The 15,246-nt window shown below is 43.9% G+C and overlaps 1 protein-coding gene across 12 annotated transcripts in view; it reads right to left on the minus strand.

Moving 5' to 3' along the window:
- Positions 1-15,246, minus strand: part of FHOD3 (formin homology 2 domain containing 3) — a 401,018-nt gene that overhangs the window by 129,522 nt on the left and 256,250 nt on the right. For all 12 annotated transcript variants that reach the window (XM_063131345.1, XM_063131400.1, XM_063131398.1 and 9 more), the window contains exon 8: positions 134-228. In XM_063131345.1, coding sequence (XP_062987415.1) covers positions 134-228 — 95 coding nt within the window. The remainder of the gene's footprint in view (positions 1-133; positions 229-15,246) is intronic.

Raw genomic sequence — 15,246 nt, forward strand, 5'->3', positions numbered from 1 at the left:
CTTAAGCTTTTAAAATTGGTTTTTAACTGGAATTTTAAAGGAAGATTTCCCATTTGCTTTCAAATATTGTCAGCAACCATAGGAAATTGTGTGCTGTTATGTCTGAATATGTAAACCTCAAGTGAAAACAAACCTTGTTAACTAAAGTCATTGCATAAACCAGAAGTTCTGTGTCAACTCCATCTTTTTCCTCCAGGATCTCCATGACATTGGACCACACCTTGAGATCTAAAAGGGAAGCAAGAACTATTAGGAAAGTCGATCAAAGAGCATCACACAAATGGGGTTCAACACTTTGTGAGATGCAAAATAAGCGGTTCACTGCAGACGTTAAAAAAGAAAGAAAAAAAGAGAGAGTCAGGGCTCAATCCTATGCATGTTTAGACAGTAAAAAGTCCAACAACAAGCCAGAGTAAACGGGCAATGCATGAGAACATTTAACAGGGAACATTTGAAAGTAAACACAAATGAGCATGGCTGATGTTAGGTGTCTGTGTAACCTCTATAGAGTAGACAGTTTATTCCATCATAGAAGAAACAACAGAAAGGGAAGCTGAATGCTAGAAATTATGGGGTCATATCACCTTGCAAAAGGTAAAGTGAACAGATATTTGTGTACAGCAGAATTGCACAGGGTGGGGAATTATTTTTGTATCTTTGAGATTTGTTATAATTATATTATTATTCCAGGGCTAAAACCCTGAACTACAATGTTTTGAGTTACTAATTGTGGAGTGTCCTGTGGAGTAAAGTTAAGGAAACTACCAAGGGATGCTGTGTTTGAAAATCTGCAAAGATTTATTGGAAAAACAAAGATTCACGTCTTGTGTTGGACTGGCATTTCTGTTTGGTAACTATGTTTGCAATATTCGTTATTTTGTATGTCATAATGTTTTTAGCTTCCTTTTTTAAAAAAGGAAGTCCAGTAATGGAATTTCAACATTTTTGGAATTGATTATAGATTCTACTTGAATGGCTGTGGGTGCAAATAGAGTACTGGCAGTTCACAACTTCATGCTAAGCTATCTGTCCTGACCCTCACCATCTCTCGCTGTTCATGAACATGCAGGGAGTGACAAATGAAGGACTAAAAATTCTGCTGCACACAAAAACTAGTCATTGCTACTGGGTTGGAACTGCATGGGAGCTGAAATTTATCAAAATCTGTCCCTTCTCCACTGCAGTTCTGTAAGCTTCTGAGATGCAGAAAACTTTCCCGGGATGTATGAAAATGCAGCTTAATGCTGTCATGACATCCCTTCGGTGTGATTATATCATCATACCATGGTGGTGCAGATGCCCTCCTACTGCATATGTACTGAAGTTGGAAAAGTTCCATGAATCCATTTCAGAAAATTCGAAGATAGAGTCATGGCTTCCAGAATGATTTTATTACAACTGCATTAGTCAGATCCAGCAAAGATTGTATAACATCACATAAGTGATGTTTACCTGTGCAAGTCCAAATCATTGAATGTATTCTTACTTATTCATTTTAAAGTATTTTTATGCCTCCTGTAAGGGTTCCTTCTATGTCCTGGACTTCCTGAAAAACACCTTAAGGATTTTTTTTGACACCTTAAGAGCTCACCTTCCTTCATTTACCTTCTCCTTCTTAATAACTTGGGGTTTAGGCTGTAGACGTGGGGTGAGTAACACTCCAGACACTTGTGGCTTAACACAACTGCTTACTAGTAAATTACAACAACCAAACTACAAAGGTATTTAGTATTCTTCTGGGGCTGGGTCCTGGGAGGCAAGGACATGGGCAGGGTAGGGCAGGAGTGGTGGCACAAAATATATTGGTGGTCTTCATGCCACCAATCTTGGGTCATATTGTGTGCATCCAGCATGTAGGTATGTATATGATTTGTACCCTGCCTTTCTATCAAGAAAAATGGCACCAATCATTAATAGAATTTGATTAAAACAATGATAAAACAAATGCATTACAGCACAGTTAAAAACACAATAACAGAATAAAAACAGCATCTAACCCAACAGACCCACTTCCACACCAAAGGCCTGCATGAATAAAAATGCCTTTGCCTGTTCGCGGAAGGACAGTAAAGAAGAAGCAACGCTAGTCTCTCTCAACAGGGTGTTCTGCAGTCTAGGAGTGGTTACCAAGAAGGCCCTGTTTTGTGTTGCTACCAAATGCATCTCTGAAGGCATTGGTCTTGAAAGAAGGGCCTCTCCCAAAGATATTAAGACCCAGGTAGGCTTGTATGGGAGTCTTTCGGGTAGCCTGGTTCCAAGCCGAGATTGTATTCATCCATTCACCGACATACATGTCAGAAATATTGTTAATGCAAGAAATGGTTTGCTCTTCAAATTTCCCATCTTCTTTGCATTAACTATGATTATTGTTTTAATTATTATTTCCCCCCTGGAAGAGAGAGCTGGAGAACTAGCTTCCTTGTTTCCAAACTTGCTCAAGTGTGATAGCCTGCATTTTAAAATTCCCTAGAACTTCCTTATTTCATGATGTTCTAGATTTGGAGACCTTCCTCCCTTTTCAGTAAATCAAAGTAAAAGTGTCTGAAACGAGAGCATCAAAGGCATTGAAATGAAATGAAAAGGGCAGCTATGAAATAAGAAACACACTGCTTCCCTCTGCTGGATGGCCTACTTCAAACAATATTGAATACCTCATGCCACTTTTTGGGCAGCATATTTTTTTATTCCTTACTGTTATTAGGGTTATGTTGTCTTCTTGTGGTACAAAAAATGAACATCACTAACATTTCTTATTTGTTACTCATAACGTTTGTTGTTCATAGCCTTTGTTATGTGACTATGTGGTTTGCAATAGATTGTGGAAAGAGACAAGTATTTGGCTTTTGTGTTCATTTAATATGAGTGCTGCAGTCTCTAGCAATTCAGTTGGATAGATTAGTCCATTAAAATTAATCCATTAGATTCTTGGAAGGGTGTAGGGCTGCAGCCAGAAGTATCTGAAAAGCAGACAAAGTGCTATTGTAGATGTATTCCTATGGAGGATGAGAATAAGCAGTTTAGTAAGGAATTAATAGTTGGAAAAGAGAGACTGATTATGGAACCCAAATTTAATTTAATAGCATCTTTTAATTTAATGGGATCTGCCCCAAGTATTAGAAAAATTATTAGCCCTAAACAGCTTGGGACCAGGATACCTGAGAGAGCGCCTTCTCCCTTACCAACCTGCCCAGTCACTGAGGTCATCCGAGGGCCTGCTCCTGGTGGTTCCACCTAGATCCATCCTCCGACTGGAATCCACCAGGGGAAGAGCCTTCAGCGTGGTGGCGCCCCTCCTGTGGAACTCCCTACCTCTGGAGGTCAGGCAGGCGCCAACCTTGTACTCCTTTCGGCGCCTCCTGAAAACATCTTTATTCCAAGAAGTCTTTCTTTAGCACGCAGCCTTGGATTTCTGTTTTTGCTTCTTTTTAAATTTTGTTTTAACTGTTTTATTCTATTTTTATTTTCATTTTACCTTGTACACGGCTCCAAAATTTTTCAATGGGGAGCGGTATATAAATATTCTAAATAAATAAATAAATAAATAAAATATTATAAGTGAAACTTGCTGTGCAATCCACAAACTTTTTTATTCTGATAATAGCACTTCTTCACACTTAAAGCAGCTACAAAGGCTGGGAACTGTCATCAGGGCCTAATTAGGTAGATAGCGCTTTGATTAAGAGAGTTACTGAAAGTAGGGTAGTTGCCTTCAACTAATGGATGGGTTTCCCACCATCCTCTGGCATTTTTTTCTGAGCCCTTTCTTTCAGGGAGGATCCTCTTGACCCAACTTCTGATGGGCAGCCAATCTTCTGTGATGCCTCCACCGCCTCCTCTTAATTCCAACCAGTTAACTTGGCAGTGGGCTTTGGCATCTGACAATCCTGAAGCTCTCTCCCCCTCTGACAGAGGCTGGACTCCCATGGGGACGGGGGAAGATAGCTTCTGAGTCTGGGCCTCCTCACTGATAAGCCTCTGGGAAGGTTCTTCACTGGCTCCTGAGGAGTCTTGGGGAATTTCCTTCCCCGCATCCTGTCTCTACTAGGTTTCTTCTAGCTTTGTCTGGTAACTCTAAATATGTAGGGAGAACAGTTGAGGGCCTTCATTCCTCCAATTTTGAAACTTAGAGGGCAAGAGTTGCTGTGCCTATTCTAAAACTCTGAACTGCTATCCTAAAACTCTGAATAAGGAAATGCTCAAAGATATTGTCAGGTTCCCAGCTGTCATGCCTGACTCAGGCCAGGATGACTTGTCAGATCATAGAATCATAGAATCATAGAATAGCAGAGTTGGAAGGGGCCTACAAGGCCATCGAGTCCAACCCCCTGCTCAATGCAGGAATCCACCCTAAAACATCCTTGACAGATGGTTGTCCAGCTGCCTCTTGAGTGCCTCTAGTGTGGGAGAGCCCACAACCTCCCTAGCTAACTGATTCCATTGATAGAGTCCAACTTATATTATATTATATCTTATCCGTTTTGCTACTTGGAGTTTGATATCCCAGTTGTATTGTATAGCTGATGTATGACTGTATAAATAAGTTCTAAATTCTGAGAGTGCCTTGGACTGCAAGAAGATCAAACCAGTCCATACTCCAGGAAATAAAGCCAGACTGCTCACTTGAGGGAATGGTATTAAAGGCAAAACTGAAGTACTTTGGCCACATAATGAGAAGACAAGATACCCTGGAGAAGAGGCTGATGCTAGGGTAAGTGGAAGGCAAAAGGAAGAGGGGCCGACCAAGGGCAAGATGGATGGATGATATTCTGGAGGTGACAGACTTGACCTTGGGGGAGCTAGGGGTGGCGACAGCCGACAGAAAGCTCTGGCGTGGGCTGGTCCATGAAGTCACGAAGAGTCGGAAACGACTGAACGAATAAACAACAACAAAACATACTAAAAAAGCTGCAGTTGGCAGGCATCATATTAGGAGAAGCACTCCCCCTACAATCTCACACAGTGCTTGCTGTAACATGTACATGCACCAGCTAAAAACAAAGAAATTATTGGAGTAGGGGGAGTTTCTTCAAAACAATTGTTTTAGTCATATTCAGATTTATGCAGACTAATCAATTAATCAAGTAAAACCCATTTGATTAACTGACTAAGGGTGCAACCTATGCATGTTTAGATGGAAAAAGTCCTACAGTTGTAGGGCTTTTTTCCTGTCTTAACATGAATAGGATTGTCCCTTATGGTTTCTTTAATAGGATGACAGCCCTATTCTATATACATGAGATGGATTATACAAGGCTTCTGAGAGTATTTATTTATTTATTTATTTATTTATTCATTATTAATTACATTTCTATACCGCCCAATAGCCGGAGCTCTCTGGGCGGTTCACAAAAATTAAAAACATTCAAAGTATAAAACAACAGTATAAAACCATACTATAAAATACAATATAAAAGCTCAACCAGATAAAAACAGCAGCAATGCAAAATTACAAATGTAAAACACCAAGTTAAAATTTATTTATAGACTGTTAAAATATTGGGAGAATAAAAAGGTCTTCACCTGACGTCTAAAGGCATATAATGTAGGTGCCAAGAGAACCTCCTTAGGGAGCTCATCCCACAGCCGGGGGGCCACAGCAGAGAAGGCCCTCCTCCTGGTAGCCACCTGCCTCACTTCCTTTGGCAGGGGCTCGCGGAGAACGACCCCTGAGGATGACCTTAGGGTCCGGGCAGGTACATATGGGAGGAGGCGTTCCTTCAGATAACTTGGCCCCAAGCCGTTTAGGGCTTTAAATGTTAATACCAGCACTTTGAGTAATCTACAGGAACAACACAGCAGAATGTATGCAGAAATAGTGGCAAAGGGCTAATTGTACTTACAGAAAACTTTTCTGGCACTTGCTTTCCTTTCCTTTTTCCTGCCCCCATCCACAATTCTTAAGTTATTCTGTACAGTATCACATACATACATACTACTACTATTACTACTACTACTACTACTACTACTAAGTAATGTGCTTTGAAGTGTCTCATTGGCCTAGAAAATACTTTAAGGATTGAGAAGCTATAACGTAATTACAGTAGTTACTTGAGGGAGATGGAATTGCTCTCATTTTCTGAAAGGCAGGCGCTCGAAAATTCCAATAGACTTTACTGAAAGAAAACCATTTTCTCGTGGCTATCGAAAGATAGCAGGAAAAAGGCAATATTGTACACATTAGGGACTGAACTCTTGCTTGCCTTCAAGGCTGTTTTCTTCAAGGCTGTAGGGAGCATTTGTAAGCCAGGAGTTCCTACAGAGCTTTCAGTTGAATTTGGATGAGCTCCTATTGCAAGGAAGCAACAGGCGGCTTCACTTAGAAACCCGGGGCTGAATTATTAGGCGTGTCTTTGCTTTTGGCAATCATGTGCACTGCACATGTTAACAGATTATAACTCCTTGCCCAAAATGCAAATAAAAGTACCAGGTGTCTACAGAAGCAGGACTGTACTTCATCAACAAGCTCCAAGAACCATCACAAAATTTCCAAGAAAGGTAGATAGGGCAGAAAGTTCTCCTTTCTGAGCCCCTTGAAATAAATAGAATCCCATGGATAACACCCATTTATTTCAATGGAGGCTCATCCAGGAGAAAATCCTGTCATAGTGGGCCCACTATGTGTTATACTCTAATTTCCCTATAATATAAAGAGTTCATTACAAGCAAGCAACTACTAAGTGTAATTCCATTAACTTGCAGAAAAAAATCAACTTTGGAAGAGTTTCTGGTCAAATAGAGATCTTTTCAAGAATATTAATATTTAAACATAGCATTTTATTATTTATTTAACTAAGAAATCTATTTCCCACATTTCCATTTAGAAAACTCCTAAGATGGCTAACAAATGTCAAATAAAACAAATGCAAAATAAAAACAATACATAAAGTTAATGAAACAATAAAGACAGTTCAAAGTGGTAGAGTTGAAAAAACTCGTCAGTTTGGGGCACATGTTGAAAGCCCTGAGGAAAATAATTCCACGTTAATTGCCAGGTAAGGGCATTTCGCATGTGGGGTGCCCCAACTAGAGAGGTGAAGGCTTTTTTGGGGGGGGGACAGAAAAAATGAGGGGGGGAACCCTGGGATTTTTCCATTATTTTTCAAGGACTTTTTTTGCTGTTGTTGAAAAAATGGAAAAATTGAACAGCTCTGGATTATGAAATATTTTCTTTTAGAATTTAAGACAACTTGTTTATATATCTGTTATCCAGCCTTTACTCCCCACAAAATGATTTCTAAAAACAATGTAATAAGAATGGTTTTATAAATAGACTAGAGATGGCAAATGTATGGAAATTATGAAGTCATAGGGAGGAAGTTTTTTTTAATCCTCTCATAAGATTTCCAGTATAGTTTCTTTCATTCCTTAATGAAATGATTGATCTAAAGTATCTTTTACTGATAGAAAATTATGCTCATTTTCCCAACATGGTAGTAGAGTCACCATATCATAATAATGGAAGTAAATGTGTATTCTTGACAGTTTGGGTTTTGTTCTATAAAGTCCTGTATTTCTGGGCTTGTTCTGGTTAGATGCTGTAGCGGTCCATTAAAGCAGCTCTAATCTAAAACGCACATGTGGAAAAACACTGTAGGTTATCCAGTCACCAGATGCAACAGAACAGCAAGTGGGTTGTCCCATCTATGTTTCTAAAACAAAAACCACAAAAAGCAACTTTGAGGCTTGGGTCTATAGAACTCACTGCCACAGTTTTTAAATAAAGTTCTCAGTTAGAATGCTGTCTCAGCTATAAAACATTTTAACTGCTGCCATTATAAGAAATCAACTCTATCTAAAAGAAATTCAGGAGCCTGGTTCCTATGGTGTGGGCATGGGACTGACACTATCACTAGAGAAAACTTTTCAAAATGAAGAAAAAGTAAGATGTTCATTAATGGAAATTATTTACAAAAGTAAATAAAACTAGGGTGACCATATTTTGGAAAATGCAGGTTGCTTACCTGTAACTGTAGTTCTTCGAGTGGTCATCTATGCATTCACACATATGGGCTTTGCGCCTGCGCAGAGACCAGACCGGAACCTTCTCTAGCTGAGTGGAACGTTTTTGGCGGGAACCCCTCCCCCACGCTACTGCGCATGTCCATGGGGTTCCCGCCCTTCCCTCAGTTTACAGGAGTCCGACATTGTGCCCCCATAAACTTGAGTGTAATTTTAATAAAGTACATTCCACACATAACTGTGTCATTTGTAAGTCTCACACCACCAAGTGGGGATGGTGGGTGGGTTGTGTGAATGCATAGATGACCACTCGAAGAACTACAGTTACAGGTAAGCAACCTGCATTTCTTCTTCGTGGTCTCTATGCATCACACATATGGGCGAGTAGCAAGCTGACATACCTTTGGAGGTGGGTTGGTGCATCATCTGAAGATCTCGGAGAGCACTGTCCTCCCAAACGAGCAGTCCTGCCTCGCACGAGTGTCCAAACTGTAGTGCTTGACAAACGTGGATGGAGTGGACCACGTTGCAGCTCTACAGACTTCAGTCAGTGGAACACCTCTGGTGAAGGCCACCGAAGTTGAAACAGCTCTGGTGGAATGAGCTGTCACAGGTTTCACTAACTCCATTTTAGAAATAGAGTAGGCCAATTCAATTGCCTCCACTATCCAACGTGACAGTCGTTGGCAGGAGACAGGGAGTCCCTTAGAAGGCTCCCCATAACAAATAAACAACTGTTTTGTCTTCCTAAAATTGTCCGTTCTGTCCTTGTAAAAAGCAAGAGCCCTTCTTACATCGAGAGTATGCAAGGAAGACTCAAGAGGTGTAGATGGATTAGGAAAGAAAGCAGGCAAAGTAATGTGCTGGGACAGATGAAAAGTTGACACTACCTTAGGTAGGAAGGCTGGATCTGTGCGTAGCACAACCTTATCCTTATGAAAGATAGTGTATGGGACATCTATCCTAAGAGCTCTAAGCTCACTTGCTCGTCTTGCCGATGTAATGGCTACTAGAAAGACAGTCTTTAAAGTAAGTAGCCTAAGGTCTGTCGAAGCCATGGGCTCGAAGGGCTTGCGTGTCAGTGCTTGCAGCACAACTGACAGGCTCCATGGCGGCACGATACTCTTCACAGTCGGTATCGTGTTCTTCAGACCTTTCAGAAATTTCTTGGTTGTTGGATGGGTAAAAGGTGTAAACCCATCTATACCTTGGTGAAAAGATGTAATCGCAGCAAGGTGAACCCTGATGGATGCGAGCTTAAGTCCTTGCTGGAAGAGTGTCAATAAATAATTGAGGATGAAAGACAAATGGCAAGATTCTGGTATTTGACCATCTTTTGAAGCAAAGTTCTGAAATCTTTGCCACTTTGCCGCATAAGCCTTTCTTGTGGAAGGCTTTAGTGCTGCTAATATAATGTGGTCCACAGTCAAAACTCTGATCCCAGAGGAGGAGTGGCTATTATCCTCCATGCAGTCAACTTGAGGGTCGACAAATCTGCGTGTCGAACCTTGCCCTGGTGTCGAGACAGGAGCTTCGGTATCGACGGAAGCCTGATGTAATCCCCTCTCGATAACCGAAGAGCGTGGGAGAACCACGTCTGTCGAGGCCACCACGGCGTGATCAGGATGCAATCGGAGTTGTCCATCTGGATCTTGGCTATCACTCTTGTCAAAAGTGGAAAGGGAGGAAACATGTACAGGAGATTTCCTCTCCAAGTCCTGGTGAAAGCGTCTCCTAGAGAGCGCTTTCCTTTTCCTGCCCTGCTGCAAAACTTGGCGCAGACCGCGTTGTTCTCGGTAGCGAAGACATCGACAGCAGGGCGGCCCCAGTACCGAAAAAGGCTTTCCCGCACTTCGACGTCGAGCTCCCACTCGTGGTCGACATGGAAGGATCTGCTGAGAGAGTCCGCAATGACGTTTTCCTTGCCGGCTACATGGATCGCAGTCAGGTAAGTCCTTCTCTTTATGCACCAGTTCCATATCCTGAGTGCAGAACGGTTCAGAGGGTGCGATCTTGTTCCACCCTGCCTGTTGATGTATGCCACCACGGTAGTATTGTCCGTCGCGATCAAGACATTCTTGCCCTCGATCAACTGTGCAAATGCTCTTATTGCATTTTCTACAGCCATGAGTTCGAGGTGATTGATGTGCTGTTCTCTCTGTGATCGAGGCCAACGACCTTGAGCAGTAAGGGAGTCGCAATGAGCTCCCCATCCTTCTAAGGATGCATCCGTCGTGATCGTTACCGAAGGCGCCTGTTGTTGGAATGGAACGCCTTCGAGAAGAGTCGACATCGAGAACCACCATTTCAGCGATGCCCTGACTTGCTTCGGTAACGAAAGGTAAGTTCGTCGGGCATTGAGCCTGAGATCGAAAGTCCTTAAAAACCAGGCCTGCAATACCCTCATTCTGAGTCTTGCAAACCTGATGACTGCCGTAGTGGCTGCCATCAAGCCTAATAGTCTCTGGACTGTCCAAGCCGATACTTTCCGACGACTTTCGATGTCGATGGCTAACTGCTGCAAGGTGTTTGCCCTGGTTGAAGGTAAGTATGCTCTCCCGTCTCGAGAGGATAGGGTTACCCCTATGAAGTCCAATCTCTGCTGCGGAGTCAAAATGGACTTTTCGTGGTTGATCCACAGCCCCAACGAGTCCAACAGGTTGAGGGTGGTTAGTATATCCGACTGGAGCGCCTCGCTGCTGTCCGCTACGAGAAGCCAATCGTCCAGGTACGGATAAACATAAATGCCTTTCTGCCTTAGGTGGGCGCATACCACCGCCATGACCTTCGTGAAGACTCTCGGTGCCGTGGCCAACCCGAACGGAAGAACGGTGAACTGGTACTGGGATGCACCGATCGAAAACCGCAGGTAAGCTTGATGCGACTTCCTGATGGAAATGTGGAAGTACGCATCCTTCAGATCCACCACTGCGAACCAAACTCCTTCTTGTAGAAGCTGCAAAATTGAAGTAACCGTTGTCATACGGAACTTCTTCGGGGTGATGAACTTGTTCAGTTGTCTTAAGTCCATGATCGGTCGAAGACCTCCATCTTTCTTCGGGACCGTGAAGTAACGGGAGAAAAAACCTTGGTTGATTTCCTCTGTAGGTACGGGAGAGATGGCTCCTTTCGATAGCAAGGTCTGTACCTCGAGTAGCAGAGGAGGGGATGGAGTCGTTACTTTCACGCCGGAAAAAGGAGGAAGGGCATCGAGCTCGATGGCATAGCCCGAGTTGATGATAGTGAGCACCCAGGAGTCTGATGTTATTGACTCCCATTGATGGTAATGGGGTGCTAGGCGGTTCGCAAAAGGGAGTGGATCTGGGGCCGAAGAGTCAAACCCGCTGCTTTTTAGAGAAGTCGGGCTGACGTTTTTCCTGCTGGAAACGACTCTGATAAGGCCGTTTCCTTTGAAGTTGTTGCTGCTGCTGCCTTGGTTGCTGGTATTGAGGCCGCTGCTGGTATTGTTGTTGTGGGGAAGGCCTTGTCCATCTTCTAGGTTTGTATTGTACAGAAGGGGCAGAAAAACCCATCTTTTTAGCAGTCGTACGAGCCTTATAGATGGAATCTAAGGTCTCGTCAGTTTTTGAATTAAACAACCCTTCGCCATCGAAGGGCATGCTTTCGATTCTGGCTTTTGTCTCGGTAGGGAGGTTGGCTGATCGTAGCCAGGCATGCCTCCTCAAAGAAATGGCCCCCATCATATTCTTTGAGTGGCAATCGACTTGATGCCTCGCAGTTGACAATTGTTGCCTCGCAATCGCCGAAGCCTCCGTTTGGAAGACCCTCGCTAAGTCTCTTTTATCCTCTGGGAGGTAGTCACATAGTGACCCCACTTTCTCCCAGAGGAAGAGCTGGTACCGTGCCATTGTTGCTTCGTACGTTGAAGCTTTGATACCGAGGGAGGATGCCGCGTAGATCTTTCTGCCTGCCAAATCCAACTTCCTACCCTCCTTGTCAACGGGAGCAGCATGAGCTCTTTGAGAATGACCCTGGGCTGATTCAACCACAATGGAATTCGGTTTTGGGTGCTTAATTAAAAATCCAGCATCCCGTTCTTGAATCCTATAAAGAGATTCTAATCTCTTTGAAGCTGGTTGTGTTACCGATGGTGTCTCCCATGCGAGTTGTGCTGTCTGTTTGAGTGCCGGCGGAAAAGGGATCGCAATTGACAGACTAGTCTTTGTTTGAAAGACATCGTAGATGGGATCGACCTCCGGTTCGACCGCTTGTTCCAGGTCTAAGCCGAGTGCACGGGCCATCCTTAACATATGGTCCGAAAACCTCACCATATCATCCGAAGGTGATGAAGGGTCCTCTCCATGTACGTCATCATTAGGTGACGGTACCGATGCTGCTACAGTGTGTATTGAGTCCGAATCAGATGGGTAGTCACCCTCTGGGGATGATACGGTAACCAGTTGCATAGGATCCCGCTCCGTCGGTACCGTGGCAGCTGCAGCAGCTGGTGTCGAAGGGTGGCTTCGACGTCGAGATGGAGATTGATATGCTGATGGAGGCCGTAGCGGTAATTGACAGACCCTAGTGGTAGGAGGAGGTTGAGGAAAACATTCCTCCTGCGGATAATGATAGGCTTGATCTGTATCATAGTATCTTTGGGTACGGTATCGATCCCAATCATAGAAACTCTGCCTGTCTTGGGGCTCAGAATATCGGGAGACTCTGTCCCAATCACGCCTCGGTGTTCGTCTAGGCGACACCTGCAGAGGGATTACATTCTGGGATGTTTGAGGTCTTGTAGGCTCCCGAGCCGAAGCTGCTGATGCGGAGTCTCGTAACTCACCCTCTGATAGACTAGGAGGGTGTGTCGGTACCGTCTTCCTCGGTATCGACTGAGGTCTCGGGGTCGAGACATGCCTCGATACCGTAACAGCGGTAGGAGGAGTTGTTTGCCCTCGAGGGGGCTCAGATAGTCTGGGAGAGCCATGAGAGGTTTTCTCCGCAGATTTCTTCTTCTTTTTCTTTTTCTTCTCCATTTCGGAGGAAGATTTTGGCGTTCTGGCCTTTTTAGCAATCTTTTTGGCTGCAGAACTTGCCAAAGACCGGCCAGGCGTCAGGGGTATCTGTGCCCTATCAATTGCTCTGGCTTGCACATTCGTCCCTGTGCTTCGGTCAGAAACGGACTTATCAGTTGCCGTTTTATCCATTGGAGCTTCTGTAGCTTTGAGGGCTTTCTCCCAAAGTATTGAGCGAAGGCGGTCTGCCCTGTTCTTTCTGGTCTGCTTCGTAAAGGACATGCAATGGTGGCACGCCTGTACAATATGGCCTTCGCCCAAACAAAGGACACAGAGGGAGTGTCCGTCCGTAGGAGGTAGTTTGGCTCCGCACTTGACACACTTGCGGAACGGGGCCTTTACTGCCATGCGGCAGTCGCGACCGTAGTCGCTAAGATAAACTATCTACAAGAATATAATAATATATTTTTTTTTTTTTTATAGATTAAAAGAGAAAAAGGGCGAAAAAGAAGAAAGCTGAAGAAAGCTGAAGAAAAAGGTAAGTAGAAAATATTTTTAAACAGATTTAAGCAGAGAAACGCTAGAGGTTCAGTCTTTTGGTCTAGGCACGATGCGGACGACGAAGAACTGAGGGAAGGGCGGGAACCCCATGGACATGCGCAGTAGCGTGGGGGAGGGGTTCCCGCCAAAAACGTTCCACTCAGCTAGAGAAGGTTCCGGTCTGGTCTCTGCGCAGGCGCAAAGCCCATATGTGTGATGCATAGAGACCACGAAGAAGAACCAAAAAGGAGGATAAAATGGCCGCCCTCAGGAGGTGTGGCCACCCCAACATGCCCACCCCCAAGGTGGAGCCAACTCAACATGTCCGGCCCCCAAGGGGGCATGGCCTCGGTCACGTTTATTTATTTATTACATTTTTGTACTGCCCAATAGCTGAAGCTCTCTGGGTGGTTCACAAAAAGTAAATGATAGCAACCAATGAGTGCCAAAGGCACACAACTACTATAATAGTATACTAAATACTAAAAAAAAAGAATTAACACTTATATAAAACCATTTATTTATTTTTATAACATAATAAACAACCACAACCAGCAATCATCACCAGCAACTGAAGAAGCATTATTAATATTAGAATCAGCATCTATTATCACCATCACCAGCAAGAGAAGGAACATTATTAACAGATGAAGCAGAAAATTCATATTAACAAATGAAGCAGAAAAATCTAGTACAATAAAAAAAAAGCCATACTGTAAAATAACCATAATCTCAAAGACATAGGGCTCATCTACACCAAGCAGGATATAACACTATGAAAGTGGTATGGAAGTGGTGTATAAAAGGCAGGAGCCACACTACTGCTTTATAGTGGTACTGAAGTGCACTGACAACTGTTGGGGCCCATGACACATCTATACCAAGCAGGATATTACATTATAAAAGCGGTTATGAAAGCAGTATATGGTACATGTCAATGGGCCCCAACAGTTGTCAGTGCACTTCAATACCACTATAAAGCAGTAGTGTACATCCTGCATGTTATATACCGCTTTCATAGTGGAATATCCTGCTTGGTGTAGATGAGCCTTAAGTCAAAAATAAAAATTCATTCACACACACACTCAAGGTAAAAGAACAACAGCAATACACACCTCACATATGCTCATCAAAGGCAATAAAAATTAAAATCCACACACCCCTACACACTCACCGAGCATGGAAAAAACTCCACACCCTCCCCAAGACAATCTAAAAACAACAACTCCACACATACTTAACTGGGGGGGGGGATAAATCCATCACACACTCACCAAAGGCAAAATAATAATAATCTACAGCAACACCCCCCAAGGCAAACAATAAAATAACATCAAAAATACAATACTTACTCACCCAAGGCATCATCATCACCATCATCATCATAGTATGGTATAGTGGCTAAAGTGTTGGACTGGCAGCTGGGAGATTCAGGTTATAGTCCTCACTCAGCCATGGAGTGACTGGGAAGAAGCCCGGGCCCAGCTGAGGAGAGCCCGTTCCCAGCCTCCAGCCCTCCCAGGGCCGAGATTGGCCTTTTGCTGGCCTGGCGTGATGGCGCCGGCCCAGCATCGCTGGGGGAGGGAGCTGGGAGACCCGTTCTCAGAGAATGGGTCTCCCAGCTCCTCCTCCCCCAGCAACACAGGCCCTCTTCTGTGTGCTGGTGCGCTTGCGCCACCACAGAGGAGAAGGGGAGAGCATCACTGGGGGCTGGGGGCTGCGAGGCCCGTTCTCGGAGAATGGGTCTCCCAGCTCCTCCCCCCCAGTGACG

Source organism: Elgaria multicarinata, chromosome 1 (assembly GCF_023053635.1).
Source record: "Elgaria multicarinata webbii isolate HBS135686 ecotype San Diego chromosome 1, rElgMul1.1.pri, whole genome shotgun sequence".
NCBI classification, from domain to species: Eukaryota; Metazoa; Chordata; class Lepidosauria; order Squamata; family Anguidae; genus Elgaria; species Elgaria multicarinata.